Source organism: Micropterus salmoides, unplaced genomic scaffold (genome assembly GCF_014851395.1).
Source record: "Micropterus salmoides isolate LMB-PRFRI ecotype aquatic unplaced genomic scaffold, ASM1485139v1 Ms_hic_scaffold_5, whole genome shotgun sequence".
Classification (NCBI taxonomy): domain Eukaryota; kingdom Metazoa; phylum Chordata; class Actinopteri; order Centrarchiformes; family Centrarchidae; genus Micropterus; species Micropterus salmoides.
The window spans coordinates 9,859,876-9,878,966 of NW_024044237.1; the positions used below are offsets into that span (position 1 = coordinate 9,859,876).

General features: G+C 38.3%; 1 protein-coding gene across 1 annotated transcript in view; it reads left to right on the forward strand.

The window, feature by feature from the left end:
- The first annotated feature begins 4,300 nt into the window (after positions 1-4,300).
- LOC119889451 (gamma-aminobutyric acid receptor subunit alpha-2) overlaps positions 4,301-19,091 on the forward strand; it is a 33,004-nt gene continuing 18,213 nt past the window's right edge. The window contains exons 1-5 of the mRNA XM_038700392.1: positions 4,301-4,649; positions 5,080-5,185; positions 7,504-7,619; positions 15,155-15,222; positions 18,249-18,469. Of these exons, the coding sequence (XP_038556320.1) occupies positions 5,115-5,185; positions 7,504-7,619; positions 15,155-15,222; positions 18,249-18,469 (476 nt within the window). The 5' untranslated portion in view covers positions 4,301-4,649; positions 5,080-5,114. The remainder of the gene's footprint in view (positions 4,650-5,079; positions 5,186-7,503; positions 7,620-15,154; positions 15,223-18,248; positions 18,470-19,091) is intronic.

The following is a 19,091-nucleotide window of genomic DNA, read 5'->3' on the forward strand; positions in this document are numbered from 1 at the left end:
GTCCAGTTATTTGGGCCGGGTGCATCATGGTCTGCTGCTCTTTAATCTAAAAACCCCGTCTTCATCTTCCAATGACTGTATTTATGTCAGAGGTAACACGTGTTTTGGCAATAAAGCCGGGAATAAACAAATAAAAAAAAAAATGTGTACAGAAGTTTGAAGGAGTTATCGGCTGCTGCTTGTACAAGCGCTGACTTGTTCCCATACACAATCATTTCAAAAGAGATGACTGTAAAACAATGAATTTATTTAAAACAAACACACCCATTAGCAGAATTTGAAATCCATTCAGTCCAGTGAAATTTGAAAAATCAGGATTTATCATTTATCTCATGTGTTTATCTATTCATGTGTTCGGTCAGCTCAGCCAGTCTCAACGAATGGAGCGCCATGTTGAAACGCGTTACCCAGTTATCTTAATAAATACAGTACATGGGTGTTGTACATGTTGACTTTTTTTGCACAACTAGTGTTGTTAGCTCCACCTTTGCTTTACTGCTGTGGCAGGATATTTTTCCGTTAGTCTGCTCCTCCATACACATCAATTGACTTGCTCAACATTTTCAGAAGCAGATATGGTGACATTACACTCAAAATATGAATATTTTATTAACATGTGGAATTGAGGTCACCTTAGAAGGAGTGCAGCAGCACCTCGGGGGAAGGTCCTGTAAGTCAAGTGAGGCTTTAGTAAACAAAGGGGGACATAATGGTTAATGTTAGTTCTGCAGGGAGGGCAGCTGTGCGTCAGCTGGTGTAATTTTACCATGTAAGTCTGAGTGTGTGCTGTGGATGAAGCCGATGCAATTGGACAAAGGATTTTTTTAGGATGACCTATCACTTTAAGAGTGTCAGAGCCCCTTGATGGGCTCCTCATCTTTTTTCTCTCACAACATCTTTCTTCTGCCATGCATGGCTTGTTGCCGAGGTAACAGGCCAGAGAATGGTTTAGCATTTCCAGCATCGCCTGGTGAATCGACTCGTGCTGACATGCAGCTGACAACAACATGCTGCATGACTGGCTCAGGTATTTTCTCCCCCAAATGTCAGCAGAGTCAACAGCCACCTGGTGCTACACTGTAATGTCAGGATCATATCAAAGGTGACGTACTTGATATTATGTTTAGGTGCTTCAAGTGATGACAAATATAGCAAACTGAGGCATATGTGTCGACATTACTTTGAGTTGTAAAGCAGAAAATCAACCCTGGTGATAAAAATGTCCTTTGTACGGTGATACAGTCACTTCTGGTTCAAAATCTAAGTGGAGTGAGTTACTGTGTTTCTCCAGCAGAGGACACTGTGTTAGTGTGCATGCCTGTGTGTAAATGTGTGTGTTTGCATGGTTATGTGTTAGTGTGCATGCGTGTGAGTCATATCACCCCACATGTCTGTTAAGCATTTTATTCTATTGTATTTGATTCTATTCTGCAGTCTCCATCCAGAAAGCAACTATGACTTATTGACTATATTTAGATGCACCTATTCATGTTGTAGGAAAATAATTCAATCAGTTTGTTTAAATGCACAGTAGTAGCAGAAGCACAATTTTCTGGTCAGGTCATTATTGAGCTGCTACAACACTGACTGAAAACAGTCATATCATGCCTGTCTGAATCTGCATTTGTATTACTCCCCTGGTATTTTGCTGTTTACAGGTAATCTGTCTGTTGGAAGCTAGGGGCTGTAAAAACAAACAAAGTGTTAATCAGCATATCTGTTACCAATGAAAGAACAGATTGGACTCACTCAGCCCTCCATTAATCATACTGATGAATTACTTTGCATATTGGATATATTTGGATTGCACTATTCAGATTTAGACTTTAATGACAGTATGTCAGTATAAATGTGTGATTTAACAGGCTTTCAAGATCTTTAAAATATTTACAATTAGCTTTCAACTTGTAATTATTTGCTCACCTTCCTCTACATGGACCTTGTCAATATGCGTCGTCACTCATTGTGCCCAAGTGGGACGCACTCAGGCCTGTGCAGGAGACTGAGTATGATGCAACATCTTGCAATAAACAATGTGCTGTAAGAGCATGTAACACAGAGGCTAGCAGGCAAGTAAAACCCCACGTTTAGAGAAACACCCAACATTCAGACACATGCAAGCACAGTTTAATACATTTTTGATTTTGTCCTCAGAGACCCTAGTTCCTCAGCTAGCTGTTTCCTACCTGCATGCTTTGTTGGACTTGATGATGGGCCTGAGGGTCACCGATATTAAGATGACCTGCCTCATCGATCACCTGTCACATGTATGGATTAGAAAAGAGATCAATGGGACAACCTTCTAGTCTGAAGTATGGCAAAGGGAGGCAGCTACTGCATGATAATGGCCTGATCCCGAGGTCCAGTGGTCTGTTTTGATTTGTGTTTGTGTGTGTGTGTGCATGTGTATGTGAGTACATGAGTACTCCCTTTCTTTGCTGCTGCCTAAATCAGGGTATGTGCTGGGTCATCAGTCACCAGGTCTCCTTAATGTTCTTTTGTCTGACGTTCCGCCACAGTTACCTGATATACACATAGACCGTATGTTGATACAGGACAAACATACACTTTTAATTTCTATGTTATTGACAGGTTGCTTAATATGGCTTCAAACACAATCTTTAATTTTTTTTTTCATGTTGGGCCCCACTAATCCCTGTGACACAAATCATTTTGAAATATGCACCATCGGAGAACAATGTAAACTGACATTAATGTATGTCTTGAAGACATATTTTCACACAGGTCCCACCTACAAATTACAACAGTAAATTACCCAAACTAAGTGACATGCAGTCAACATGGGATACTGGGAGTTTTCTTGAATCCACGGATAAAAGATATCCCGATGTTGCTTAAACATGACAAATTACTTTATCTGTAAGATTTCATGTGCATGTTTTCAGCCAAATTAAGCTCTGTATCACAGTAATTCAGAGAAACCAAACACCATAGGCTGACATTTGCCAAAGAATATGAATTTCTTGGATGTAGGAATGTATAGATAATAAAGACTACATCTATCAAATGTTTGTGCCATTCTTTCTTTTCTTCACTGGTTTGCTGTGTATTGGTTAAATTGATTGAAAATACAAATAAATATACACATTATTTCAATCCCACTTGTTTTGATCCCTGATTTAATTTAAGTTGCTTCATTAAGAAGAATTATTACACACAGAAAAAGTAGGACTTACATTTTCCACCACAAAGACATGCCCATTTGTCATCAGTATATGGTGCTAAAAGAACAGCTCCCAAAGGTTGATACAGAAGAAGTGGCGCAATTCAAAAGCATAGCAGTAATATTGAAACCATTGTGAAATATAATGATGTTTCTTATTTTGATTCAATTTATTTGTGAGTTTGTGATGTGAGGGTTACACGCTGTGTACAGCGTAACTACAATAAATTATTGTATATAACTATTTCTACCACAATACACTGTCCGAGCAACAGCAAAGTGTCGAGAGGGCCATCCTTTCTCTCTCACACACACACACACACACACACACACACACACACACACACACACACACACACACACACACACGTATGCAAAACAAAGAAAAAAACTTTTATCAAATCCAATTTATGTTTAGAGCGATTTTTAGATTTTGTGATACCGTACAGGAGAACAATATTAGCCATTTCTTTACATTTCAGCTACTGGTACAGCAGTGTTGAGAGTGATCATAGATATGCAAAACAAGTTTACCAAGAATATACAATTAAAAAATGAATCAGTTAATTAATTCTTCATTTGAAGTCAGTCATGCAATAAGAGAGATCACCTTGCCTTAAGGTGCTGCTAAACCCATTAATTAATCATTAATTAGTATTTCAGTGGAGAGTGTTATTGTCCTGTGGTCCAATAGCTATGTTAAAGGCTCTTCTATTCCAGTTAATATACAGGTCGAGATAAAATACCTGTGTTTTAGCTTATAAACCTGAAAATTAAAAGAAAATCAAGGCTGTGGTGAGTATTTACACACATGTAAAAGCATATGTCTTACCCAGAATGGTTGAACCCACACTCCATTTCCTGCCACTTCCATCACATAAATGCAACTAAGCCTCACTTCTTTTTTTTTGCACAATCAATAAACCTCTGTAAATTGCCTGTGAGCAGAAAACAACATTCAGTAACGTCCTCACATGCAAAGGTCTGCAGGAGGGCGCCTCAGTGCATACCAAACTATCTTTAGGACCCAGTGTGTCTCCTCCTGAGCCTTTGTAGTTTTTGTGTGGATATGAGGGAGGCTGAGATGTGCTTCTTTCTTATCACGATTCGCATCGAGCTTTTTACCAGCTGTGAGGGGGGGGGTGCTGGACAGGGTAATTTGAAGATAGAACCAGCTCCCATAACTGTTTGTTTGTATTTTTATTTTGTTTTTAAAAATATTCATTTAAATTCTTACCATCTCCTCCTTATCATTTTTTTTCATTTTCATTTTTGGGATACTATGAAAGCCAATGCATTTCGGATGCATTCCTGCTGCTGGCTGGGACTATGATTTATGAGCTTTGTTCCCATGACAGACTTGCACTCATTCAGTCTCATCAAAACAGGAGAGAGCTGTGATTTGTCTTTAACTTTCTTGCATCTTCGACGATTCCAGCTGCAGCAGGTACTTTCTGCACTTGAGGTGAGTCTGTGTTTTTTTCTCCCCCTGCCTCAAACACAAAGGAAACGTTTATACTATGATTATTTATTATCTGAGGAGATGCTGGAAAGCGTGGGAGAGGACCTTGATCTCTCTTCCACATTTTCTTTAATATTATTGGTTATTTTCTGATTTTTTTAATCGTCTAAATTGGGGATACAGGTTCAAATCGGTGCACTGACAATATTTTTGGTAACAGTAATGTTCAGTGAGTGGAGGCGTGGGACGTGTCAGTGAATACTAATTGCTATCACTTGCTGTCTCTGCTGCTTCTTCTTCCCCAACATCTTTTTTATTTTTTGCGTGCTAAAGGGAATCCCCAGAAATAGGTGATGGATATAATGATTGTATAGGTCACATTTAAATCCACTGGCATGTCAATCCGGTTAAACTGAGCCTCCATTCATTACAGCGGCTGCCCTGCTGCGTGTAGGTGTTGAAGCAGCCATGTGGAGCAGAGAGAGCGCTTCTCCACTTCTCATCTGCCTGCTGGCGCTCACAGCTCTCTGGAAAACCAGGTGAGTCTTTTTGGGAGACGCCTTGAAGCGACGATACGAGCTGCAGGCCGAGGATCACTCACTGTGTCTCTGGGGACGGACCGGAGGTCTCTATTTATCACGTTTTCTTCATGCATGGACTCATTTTCAGCGGGCACACAACACACTCCCTCAGGGGGAGAGGCAGTTTACCGATTTCAGTATTCTCGGTCTGACAGTAAAAGTAATCCCGAGGGCATGTGGGTAATTATCGAGCTAGGAAGTCCTGCCTTGTTAAAAAATGTAGCCAATTGCAGTTGAAAGTATATATTTCTGAAGTAGGCCTAAACAATTCTGGTTTCCAAAGTCATTTAATATCACAAATAGCTTGAATTTTATTATTTCATCTATGAAAGAAGACAAAATGAAAAAGAAACATAGGACTCTGTAACAGACTAATTGTTGTTTTAATAGCCTATTTCTATTTTTTTTTTCAAGGACAAAACAAGTATGAATAAATTATCTTTTTTAAATCTCTAAGAGTGTAGTTAGGTTTACACTGATATGTCTGAAAATGTGTCTTTTGCACCTTCATTTTCACTGAAGCCAGGCAGCCACTATAGACGCTGTTTTATCAGAGGACATCTCACATTATCACATGAGGTGTAAAGTTGTCTTTTGATACTGGGAGTGACAGTTTAGGTCATGTGAGTGCTCACCACAGAGGACAGTTGGCAAAAGAAAGAAGCAGCTAATGTCAGAGGCATGGGAGGCAATTTAGCCACTGAATCTCTTGTGAGGCTCCATTATGTCTTCTGCAATGTACAGATTCTAAAAAACCTATCTAGGACTGCCAAATTCTCCATTATCTAGTGGTGTTCGCTAAAGGCCTTTTTCACGGAAGACAGTTTGACATGTCACAGCAGTAAAAGCACAGGTGTAAATAATATGTTATGGCTGAATTGTGCTTAGCTGCTTCATTTTCTGGGTCCTGGTATTTTGGACCTAAATGCTGGCTCACTGTCACAAACTGGAACACTTGAATAGGACAGAGCCATCATTAATGTTATTAGTAACACTTGTGCTTTTTATAATTTGACGAGTCAAAATGTCTGCTGTGAAACAAAAGGAAGAACAGGAAAACCTCCTGTAAGCCTTGCCAAACCACACGATATGTGTGATATGTTTTTATAAAAACAGATACAAACACAGTATGTTGATATTCTTGAATCAGCTGAATTGGTTGCATTGGTTAAAATATATTTTTTTAGATTTAACTGTCAACAATTGTGGCTTTGCAGCCATTTTGCCACTGTTTTGTCAACACTTCTGTAGTTTTTTTCACCAAGCGATCATTAAAAATTCCTGATATTTCCATCCAGGAGTTCTGTACGCACAACATAATTAAAACATACAATGCATACAATTGATGTCAGAGTCTATAATGTTTATGTATGAGCTAAAATGTATTCAGAAATGTACAGTGTCAACAGCTATTTATTTTTTTACGTTAGTTACTAATTAACTACCAAGCTAGCCTTGAAAACTAGCAGGCTAATGTCAACACGAAACAATACACTTTAGTGATAAGATGTGGATTATGGTTAAGTTATATGTAGGTTTAATGATAAATGTGAATTTATCAATCCCTCCACGCAAGGTTTCCTACATATGCTCACGCAGGTTATGTGATGTTTTAATCGAACAGCTGTGCTCTTATTGATGCAATGCTATAACTGAGCTTAAAAATATGTTAGCTGTTCTGTACTGCAGCTATACTTGACAACATACTTAAAAATAAGAAATAAAAAGTATTATTCTATTCTGTTCTTCTATTAGCTTATAACTCCAGTAAGTAGGCTACATTAATCCAACACATTTCATCCATCCACATTTACTGATGGTAATTAAAAGAATGTGGTCCAAACAGATAATACCCAGATGTAAAAATTGATTAATATTGTATACATTCCCTTCCCCTTTTTAAAGTAATATGTAACCTGAGGCTCTTACACCAGAGCTGTCCACAGTGGTGATTATGTCGAACTTTAATGAGGGAACCTTATCTGAATTGATTTACCATGAATCTCTAGCTCTGATTACATTTGCATATTTAGTTGTGTTTTGGCTCCATGATCAGATGGCTCACAAATGTTCTGCCTTGAACTGGGTCATCCATGTGGAGGACAAACAGTGTGTATGTGTATGTGTGTGTGCATGTATGAAGTCACCCAGATAAGAGACTTCATACTTCAAGTCAAGTCATATGAGTCTAAGCACATTTTTAAAATGTAATTAGATTCCCGTTAGTTGAAGGGTCCCTCAGCTGGTCATTTTCTTATTGTGTGTCCGTCGACTAGGCCAGTGAATGCCGATGCCACATCTGATGCCTTTAAAACCAATATCACCCTGTTCACACGGATCCTGGACAGCCTGCTGGATGGATATGACAACCGTCTACGACCTGGTCTTGGGGGTAAGGATATGATCTACTATCATTGGATGTTCAGAACTTTATCATTTAATATCTGTGCATTTGAGTGTTTTGTGCCCCCATTTATTATGGTTGATGGCTCATTTGGAATGAGGACACTTCCTTTAACATCAGCTTTTGTAGTACGGAAAACCTTTGGCAGCAGTCCCCTCAAGAATAAACTGACAGACACACTCTGTGCACAAAACATTTAGGTTATATAACACTCACTCCTCTTCCTGGAAAGTAACAGCAGCCAAACTGGCCACACTTAACCCCACAGAGGTCTATATTCTTGCTTGAGTTTTTCCAGAAAATGCGTGCTGAATCTGTCGGATATTGTAGGGAATAAACTGTGGGTGCAGAACTACACTGCAGTTTATGACTTATGTTGTTTCAGTGTCCGTAAGGTTGTGCGGCATGGTTGTAATGTTACTTTAACTGTAGAGATATGGTTGAAGTGATGTAGTAACATGAAATAAACATGAAGTAAAATGTGACATAGAATTTTTATATTGTATTTTTATCTTTATTTCATCCATCGGCCCAGTCCTTCTTGGATTACTAGAGTAAAATGTGCCAGGATGGTTAGTGTTCTACCACTACACTACAGAAAAATCTTCCTGTTGGAAAATTTCCACAAAAAAATAGAATTACAAAATATAATAATACCGTGTAAAATATAAAATATATATAATTTAGCTATTAAAAAGTGATTTTCCCGAGGTTCTGAACAGTCAGATCAATTTTAAGCTACATAAGCATATGCATGATAGGCTTCAATATCTTTCATTTGTATGTCCTTGATGAGAATCACATCTCCTCCTGTGGCCTCATTGCGCTACAGTGCTTCCCTTTCCATCCTCACCTCTCCCATCATCCTCCATGTTTGGCATCTCATTTCCAGCTGGCCCCTTACCCCAAAGCTGAGCTCCTCCCACAGGATTTGGTGCCATTTGAAATTCAAATTCCTGGGGCCATCAGTCCAGGCCAGGAGCTGCCATATGGGGAACAGACCTCCTTTGGCAGTGCTCAGCCTGTACAACTGGACCTACTAGTGCTGCTAGCTTATTTCCTGTGTAGGAAAAGCATAAATGTTTGACCTATTACTACACTGTAGCGTAATGTACATATATTATTTACATATAGTATAGTATTTATAGGATTGAATCAATAAAGCTATATTGATTTTGAATGACAAGTTACATTAACTACATTACAAAACATCCAAACATAAATTAGACACTTTCATCTAAAGTGCCTTATGGCACTATGAGCACATTCACTCACCGGGCACTTTATTAGGTACACCTGTTCAACTGCTTGTCAACACAAATCGCTAGTCATCATTTAGGCATGTAGACGTGGTCAAGACAACTTGCTGAAGTTTAAACTGAGCATCAGAATGAGGAAGAAAGGGGATTTAAGTGACTTTGAACGTGGCATGGTTGTTGGATGGCCTGTTCTGAGTATTTCCAAAACTGCTGATCTGGGGTTTTCACGCACAACCATCTCTAGGGTTTTAAGAGATTGGTCCGAAAAAGAGAAAATATCCAGTGAGCGGCAGTTGTGTGGACAAAAATGCCTTGTTGATGTCAGAGGTCAGACTGGTTTTAGATGACAGAAAGACAACAGTAACTCAAATAACCGTTCGTTACGTCCAAGGTTTGCAGAATACCATCTCTGAATGCACAACACGTAGAACCTTGAATCAGATGGGCTACAGCAGCAGAAGCCAACCTGAGTACTGTTGCTGACCATGTCCATCCCTTTCTGACACAGTGTACCCATCTTCTGAGGGCTACTTCCAGCAGGATAATGCACCATGTCACAAAGCTTAAATCATCTCACACTGGTTTCTTGAACATGACAATGAATTCACTGTCCTCCAATAACCTCCACAGTCACCAGACCTCAGTCCAACAGAGCACCTTTGGAATGAGGTGGAACGGGAGATTTGCATCATGGATGCACAGCCAACAAATGTGCAGCAACTGTGTGATGCTATCATGTCAATATGGACCAAAGTCTCTGAGGAATGTTTCCAACACCTTGTTGAAAGTATGCCATGAAGAATTAAGGCAGTTCTGAAGGCAAAAAAGGGGGTCCAACCCGGCACTAGCAAGGTGTACCTAATAAAGTGGCCGGTGAGTGTATATAATAATGTGCCAATCAGATGGAATTTTCCATGCTGTAGACACATTAGATCTGGATGTCACATCTGTGGGAAAAACCTGTTAACGCTTCACTGGACCTTGGTTTTTAACGCATTCATTATAGCGGCTGAAAAAGCCTCATCACAGATGAGATTAGATGTTTTTTCCTGTGCGACATTTAAATCTATCCCAATGAGCACTCTGGTGTGTGTTATTGCAGTGAACAAGCGATGGGAGCTGAAACATCTTACAGCTTCCACTGATTATCAAACGATAAAGATGGAAAAGATGAATGTAGGGCAGAGGTTTTCAAGATGAACCCACTTGTTCCCTTGGGGCTTCTAGAAGGTTTCAGGGAGAGAATAAAACAAAACAACTGTAATCATTTCACTAATGAATGAATAACTGTGTGGGTTTAGGCTGCACATTTCTCTTAGATATATTTATAGAAAATACAATATAACCCCCACTATTTGATGGTTAAACAGGCCTATACAGTTTATAATGTAACTACTGTGGACTAAACTGTAACCTTAACTAGCTTAATCCAGCATTTATTTTTCATACTTGTGGACTGTTTCAAGTGTTGAAGCAATACCAAGCTATTTTAAAATGCAGCAATTGGTTTCTGTCACTTTCACTGAAATCAAGCCAGGCTACAGAGAGTGAATGCAGAAAGCACAGTAGCTCCCGCATCATCATCATTAGTGTGACTGCGAGGCAGCTCACTTCTGTTCATATTCACACTTCTGCTACTAATTTGTTTTCCAACCAAAAAACAAAGTCATCTAACTGTGACTTCACGCATAGAGCTATACATTACAGTATGTTTCAGCTTTAAAGCTGCACCAAGCAAGATTTTTAGGTGAAAAACCCAACTGAAGCTGTAAATTTGTCATAAGCACCAGAAAGAAATGTTGTTGATGGTTAAGGTTACCTCTTCAAGAGGAGGTGACAAATCAAATGTTCAGAGTAATATATAAACTCTCAAACACAAGTAAGCTTCTCACATGTCTTTGGATAAAGCATCCCCGATTATCTTGGTTCGTAAACATCCATTCATGCATCTGTTTAAAGAAGAGGTAAAAGTTGGATTCAGCTGTCACATGGAATCTTTAAAGCTGCACTTTTTTTATGAGAACATTGAGTCAAATATGACTATGAATATGTGTAATATGAAAGGTGTCGCTTGTAGTAATAAAAGATATTGGGTTCACGAGACAAGTGAACACATATACATGTATCTTGTCTTTCACTCTGTGGCCATTTATTGTTTCCGCTGGTACCCAAAATGTTGCCACTCAAAGTGGCGGTTGCATCTTCAGTGCAAATTTCACCCTGTCACTCCATCATGCCGATATTGTGAGACAGCTTTTCACCTCAACGAGAAATATTGTTTTAATATCACGAGATCTCGTGCCATGAGATAGTAGACAGGCAATAGTTTGCTAACACCTAACTGCTAACCAATCAATGCAGCTTTAAAACTATATTGTTTTCACAACACACTAGCTTAAAGCTGAAATGCAAACTTTTTCCTTTGTATAAGGTTTGACATTGATTTCACGGAGGACAATTTGACATGTCACACATTTTATTATTGTTTATTATTCATTGTGGTGCTCTGATCTTTTTACTGAGTTCTGGCTAAAAAGACATATTTCCTTTGTTAAATGGATATTGTTGAACATTTGGGTTGTATGTACTGTGGTTGATATTGTGGTGTGTTTTGGTCGGACAGGTTGATCCTGTAAATGATGATTTTGGTGCCAAGGTTACTATTGCTGCTCATGCAACTAGAAGAACCACAATGTCTGCTAAGTCAACTTAAAAGGCTAGCCATACCAATTACACAGACACAACACTTCACCTACAGTACAAGACATCAAATGAAAAGTTGTAATGAATCCATCCCACGTTCCAACGGTGGATTTTGCTGATGCTGTTTATTGGTGTCCAAACTAGCAAGAGTTAAGTTGACATTTGGATAGTTGCACAGCAGGATGCACAGTCCCCTAACACGGGCAGGTTTCGTCCGACCAATTAAACATGGTTCAGCAGGCCCATCTGTACCATTTGTATGATTCAGACTACATGAAAAGCACAAATTTATGACTTTTTTTTTATGTCCTCGTTCCTGTAAATAAGTGTCTTAACATCCTCAGGCATTGAATGCACTCTGGATATTTTTAAATAGTAAACTTGTATTTTCCCAGAGGGCTGTGCTTTTGTAGCTTTGCTACAGTGAGGATGCATCATTTGTACAAATATGTTTAGTTTTGCTTGTGAATTTGCTCCACTCACACAATGCAAAAGGACCAGAGCTGTCATACATGCTTCTGTTTATTGTTTATTCTTGGGGGGGTTTCTGATACAAGGTTGTGAATTTTTTTATGAAAGAATTTCCACACTATCAAAACATGATATATGTGTTGGCCAGTCAACCTTCATCAGACATTTCATATAACAAATGAAAATAAGCCTGCTATACCGTACATGTACATGCTTACAAAGAACAGCAACCAATCCCTCGGACCAAGCAAGGGGCGAGGGAAGAAAAAAACTTTTTTAAGGGCTATTCAGGTGAATTTCCTATAACACACCCAATAAACACGTAAAGATAATTATCTGGGTAATGTCACCAAACCCCATACAAGAGCAAAATATGATCAACAACATAAACAATAAATTAAAAACAATAAAAAAATAAAGCAAAAGAAGCTTCATAAAGGTCAAAGAGATCACTTCTCATTTGACTATATAGAATAAATAGAAAAGCATATATAAACAAGAATTATGTCAACAATGCCAAACGATAAAGCACTACTCTGAAACCTACAAAATATATAAAAAACTCTTCATAATGATGTAGTCAATCATTTTGTAAACATCCAAAATACAATAAGAAAACACTTGATGACTTCTATTTCTATTTTTTAAAGGAAAAGAATTGACAATGTTCTGGGAAGGACAAAGCAAACCACAAGACTTTTAGAAAAGACTTTGTATTTATTTAATTGCCCTGGTTGTTTTTTATTGTGTGTTATTACTGTTTTTTCTGCTGCACAATCAATTGCCCCTCTGGGGACAAATGAAATTCTACTTGATTTGATTTGAAAAACTTTTATACAAAACTCTTGATAGCCAGACTCTTGTTAAATACTAACACAGGATAAATAGAGACAGGCTTCTTATTCTCCTATACAGCAAAGATCACTTTTTCTGTATGTTGTGATTTTATTATAGGACATCTGCGAATAGAGTAATTTCAAAAAACAATAACTGACCTTTTTATTCACAGTTGTGGCATTAAGTGTTGGTTGTGCCTAAGTCAGTGCTCACTATACGGTACACAGAATTCTACTGTATATAGAGGACTAAATAATGTGTCAGACGTCACAATAAAAACAAAAATCAGATTCTGCTCATATCTGGTAGTGGTCTAAATGTACCTTTTTTTTCTATTTTGGCAATGCATGATGGTATTTTATCTCTTGGGTAGTGACTGTAGATTTTATACCACTTCTAACATTGCACTGTGAGTCCAGTATAAAATGTATGACAAACAATATAATGGACTATAATAGTAAACGATCTCAGACACAGCCATTGAGAAGTTCACTGTAATAAGTTGCAGCACCTCCCTAACGATAAAATGCACCAGATTGTATCTTTTTTACAAGAAAAGCAGTGCAGTACATCTGCACATATTTTAGTGAGATGTTTTTTTACTTGTGCCTCCACAATGAACATTTCACCTTAAATAAATCAAAGTGGAGACCTGTGTGAACCGCAGTAAAAACCTGATCATTTTAAATCCACCTGATTCATATACAAATGCCTTGTTTACATGAATAAATGCACCCCGCTGTTATGTTTTGCTAAATGTATTGCACCTATTACCCGGCAACATGTCACTTCCTTTTGATTTACATTACTTTATAAATAAGAAAGCATTTCCATAATATGCCTTGTTAGAGGGACGTATGGCAGCTTGCCTTGCCACGCATAAGGGCACTTTACTGAGGAGTAATGATGTCTTTAGATTGTATGTGAGATGCTGTTTGCTGTGTAGTACAGAGTGCAGAGTAAAACGTGAAAGCTTTTTGAATTGACCGAGCATGAGGGATCGAGCTTCAGTAATTATTGAAGGAGACAGAGTGTAGTGAAAGCAAATGGACCTGATGCAGCAGCACTGATGCAACAGTGCATTATCACTTGAATAGGAAGCATGAGGTTTTGCTCTTCCTATCTGTCATGTCAGGTTGAACATTTAGGATAAATTTGGCTCGTACAGGTCACGTTAGGTGAAGCAAGTCTGTACACAATATAGCTTCATCAACAGTTCAATCTGATATTCATGTATAGTTGGAAGGTGAAAAATAGCATCTTTTAATTGTATTGTGCTGAACTGTTGGTGCATGGTCAGAAGATGGTGTATTTACTCACATTTAGACATTCTATTGAAGTTACAGACAAAAAACGTTTTGCACAGTATAATGCTAAACCAAACACTCGTTGAGCAGTTACTTTGTCAGAAGTACACCAGAAAATCAACTGTATCTGTTTACAGTGCAGCCAGACAAACAAAAATAGTTTTCGACACAACAGCATGTCACAGTGAAGTTGGAGGAGTTGGAGGTGTGCAGCCTGTAGCCTGCAGCTCTTCATTTTCCTTTTTCTTCCATTATTCCCTGCAGAGTTTAAAACTGATCCTTAAGCACATACCAGATAACCACAAAGTCCCGAGTTTGATTCCATGGGACCTTTGTTGCTTGACGTACCTCTCTCTCTCGTCTTGTTTCCTGTCTTCTTTCATACTGTTACTGTGCGGAAAAAAAGAAAAGGCCTCCCCATGTTTCACACATTGAATGTTTTTAATGTGAAGCAGCAGCAGTAAGAAACGTTTTCATTAACAGTCACTTAAAACAGCTCTAATACAGTTGAGGACAAAGTCCATCATTCGTGCGTAAGAAGGTAATGTGATTGCTGCGCAGGAACTAATATAAGACATTATATACAATACATTGAATGGCTGTTAAGTAAAAAAAATGGCAACCATTAATCATTGGGTTTTATTTCATAAACATTAAGGAGCATTATTACTTTAAACTCATTACATTTTAAGTGCAATAAAACCCATAGAAAGACATCTCCTTACAACAATTAAAATAAAGCTTTTAACATTCAGTTAGATTTCCTTGCCTGTGCTAAAAATCGGTAAAACTAAATGTTCTGAGAGGTCAGAGAAAACAGTTTGTAGAAAACTATGTACAAAACAGAAAATCCCACATTCCCCACTTCAATGCCTTTTTAACTCTTCTTCTTCTGTTTTTATTCCTTTGGGTGTTTTGATGCCTCTAATTGTTGTCTCTTATCCAGACAGGATAACTGAGGTGAAGACAAACATCTACGTCACCAGCTTTGGACCAGTTTCAGACACAGACATGGTGAGAGCAGATCCTGGACATTTATTTTTTTATGTTTAATTATTCACCCACATCTTTCCTGTTGTATAAACACTTAGAGAACAAGGCCGCTCCAGAGGACAGCCTTGTACTTCCTGTTCATAACACACTTTAAAGATTTTATTTTTAGTTTAATTATGACTTTCCCTCCTTTCATAATTGCATCATATCTCTCTCTCTCCACACACAACCACAATGCTGAAGTGGGATGAGTTTTCCACACTGCAGCACGACGTCTATTCATCTGACAATTTTCATCTTATAAATTATTGAAAGTCCTCTTGTTATTCAAGTCACTCCTTTGTTTATCCTGGGCTTTCCTGTTTATCATTCTGAAACATGTGCCCGCCTTCACATCATATCACCAGTGTCCCTTCTATTGTTTCCTAGTGATTGATCTATTGATTTAACAATTATGATGTTGGAGTTCAATGCAGTGGCCTCTGAAAGATATGTAAACTAGAAGGCACTCAGTTTAATATAAACCACCACTCAAGCGGGACAGGTCTCAGACACAATACTGTGTTGTTAAGGCTAAAAAATAAAAATCACCTCATGGCGGAAATCCCAGATCCAGATCACCCACATCTGATCTGTCTGCTAAATTTTAGCCACATCATTCCTGATGTCTCTTTTTTTCTATCTTTTAAATCTTGCAATCAAACAGATGGGCAGAGAGACAAACAGCTGACAGGGCTGAAAACAGCATCTCCTTTCACTGACAAAGGTCATCACTGAGTACTGTAGCTACAGCCATTAGAGTTTATAACCTAAGGAGTAATCTACCAATATGTCAGATTCAAAAAATCCATGGGGTAACATCTTCTTAATGTATAATCAAGTTTGAAAAATTTGTATATTATTTATTCATTTTATTATTCATACACATTATGGAATAGCAAAATCGGACACAAGGCTGAAAAGATATGATCTATTTTAGGTTCTAGTCTTGCACAACGTGAAATATTCTCCTGTGACCTGATTGATTTATTCAGATACTGTAGAGCAATCCAGCTGATTGCTGAGGTGGCTGCTTTAGAGGATTAATAGCAGGTCTGCCAACAGCCAAAGCTGGAAAATGAAAGAAAAGTAATTAGTAGAAGAAGAAAAAGCAGGAAAAATACTGTGTTTAGCTTCAAAAGAGCATTAGCCAAACAAAGAGGGCAAAGGTATCTTTGATTACAGGTAAAAAAGCTTTATTGTCTTTGGCTACAGTTTTATCCATTGGAAAATATTAGGTGTGGTCTATGTAATAACACCATGCCTTAATTAAAGGGGACTTCAATTTATTGTAACAAGTCCTCCAACCTAAACGACAACATAGGTCATTTACCCATGCCTCCCAAAATGATACTTATGAGCCTTTCCTAAATTAGCGTCACTACCCATGGTGTTTGTCCATGCCTATCAAAACGACACATATGGTCGTTAAATACGTTACATAAGTCACATGATATTGGTGGTTAACATTGTGAAACTGTCGCAGTTTGGTTAGGTTTAGAAAAACATCATGATTTGGGTTAAAGTAAGTAAATTACGTAAGTCATGTGACGGAAGTCAGTAATGCTATTTAAGTTAAAGCTCAAAATAACTCAGCATTTATTTGGTTTCTTTCTTTCTACCTATTTATAATACGTCACCCGACTTTTGACTGTTGCTGCAACAATAAAAATAAATATGGGTCGTAATAATGTGCTGCACAAACAACCTATATTGTTGTTTTTCTGTGGCACTCAGCCTTAAGCCTATTTGTTAATACTGAAGACATAAATTTTAAAAACAGGTCACAAATATGTTGTTTCATGTAAAGAAAAGCTTAGTAAATCATTTAAAGAGGTGGTATTATGCTTTTTGGCCTTTTCTCTCTCCTTTATTGAGTAATATACCTTTTTTGTGCATGTAATAGCCCGAAGTCCAGCCCAACATCTCCCACAGAAAACTCCAGTCCATGTTGCCAACCTGGTTAGCCTACAGCTGAATCGAAGCTGTTTACCGTCTTCTCACGACCCGCCCTTCTCTGCTTCTGACTGGCTAGTAGTCCTTAACTAGGAACTGCACATGTGCAACTCCCAACAAAGATAATTTAAAGACAAGATGTATCACTCCATAGCTAAAATGAAGCGTTCAACACAGGGTGAAAAGAGGAGCTGTAAGCTGGGATTGGCTCCAGCCCCCTGCAACCCTGTACGCAGGATAAGCGGTTGACGATGGATGGATGGATGGATGTATCCTTAAACTAACCCTTAGGTTAGCCAGAATTTAAACAAAGGCAATTTGTCTGATCATCTGACTGCTTATATGTCCTGGATTGTTAGATTTGTTTCCATATTCTCAGATCTCATAAATTACTTTAGTGGGTTAAATGCTGTCATAACCAATAGCCAAAACTACAAAAACAAAACCCCAATTGTAATAAACCAGAATTATTATTTTGTTGTAAGAGATGCTATTCTCTAAGAAAAAGTTTTGATTTCAGTGGACATTTCAGTGTCCCAATCTAAATGTCAGAGGCCTTTCAAATGTGACAAGAAACTCTGGAGGAATTTATCTTGCGCTCCCTCTCACTTGCGTGTGAATCACACAAACATGCACACCCACTCTCACACGTACACACTTTTCACAGAGCAGTGGTTTCTGCTCTAAAACCTTCCTTGTGTTTGGTTTCTTTTGACAACAGAGGATTGTAGGTCAAGGGGTTGTCTTGGCCTGAGAGCCAGCTTAGGAAAACACAGCAGCTCAGAGAGCTGAGAGGAACATGGAGAGTGCTGTCCTCACCTTGATGGAGCTTTGACAAATAGAGAAAGTGGCCATACAGTGGCCAGTTTTAAAGTGGCAGATGAAGTCAGTCGTGAAGAAGATGCTGCTTGTAAGCTTCAATAAAACAGGGCAGTGGAAAGTGCCCTGTTTTATTGTACACAAGACTCACTTTCATATAGTGGAGAGTTGAAACAAAAATAGAATAAAAATACACTTTCATTAATTCACTTATTTATTCCCTCTACCCACAGGAGTATACCATAGATGTTTTCTTCCGGCAAAGCTGGAAGGATGAGAGGTTGAAATTTCATGGACCAATGAATATTTTGCCCCTCAACAACCTGATGGCAAGTAAAATCTGGACTCCGGACACCTTCTTCCACAATGGGAAAAAGTCTGTGGCTCATAACATGACCATGCCTAATAAACTGTTGAGGATCAAAGACGATGGGACACTGCTGTACACCATGAGGTAATTCCAGTCCCAGAAGCATGTCTGAAGAAAAGTCTCCACTTTGTATTTATGTGTAATGTGCTGAGATGGTTTTAAAGGAATAGTTCAACACGGTAATACACTTTTGGGTACTTGCTGAGAGTTAGATAAGAAGACTGGCAGTATCCTACTGTTGGCACGCTAAATATAAAGCTACTGCTAGCTTAATAGCCCCTCTGAAACCGGCATCTTGTATTGTTACAATTTGATTTTTGCATGGATTAAACAAACAAGATACAGAATCCTAATTAGTGAGCTTTAAAGGTGCTAGCAGGCAGATATTGTTACTTTTGGACAGAACCAGGCTAGCTGTCTCACCCTGTTTGTGTGCTAATGTACATATTAAGTGTACAGACATGAGAGTGGCACCAGTGGTTTCAGTTAACTCTCTGCAAGAAAACAAACAAGTTATATCCCAAATTGTTCAACTATCTCTTGTAGAGGAAGGACTTACTTTGATAAAGCATGTGATAGAAGTACGTCCATTAGCAATACAGAATCTCATTTGCTCAAATGTTTTTTCTTCATGCATCCTATTTTTTTGCAATTTAGCATCCTTTTTTCTACATGCATTTCAAGAAAATCAATTTGAATGAAAAAC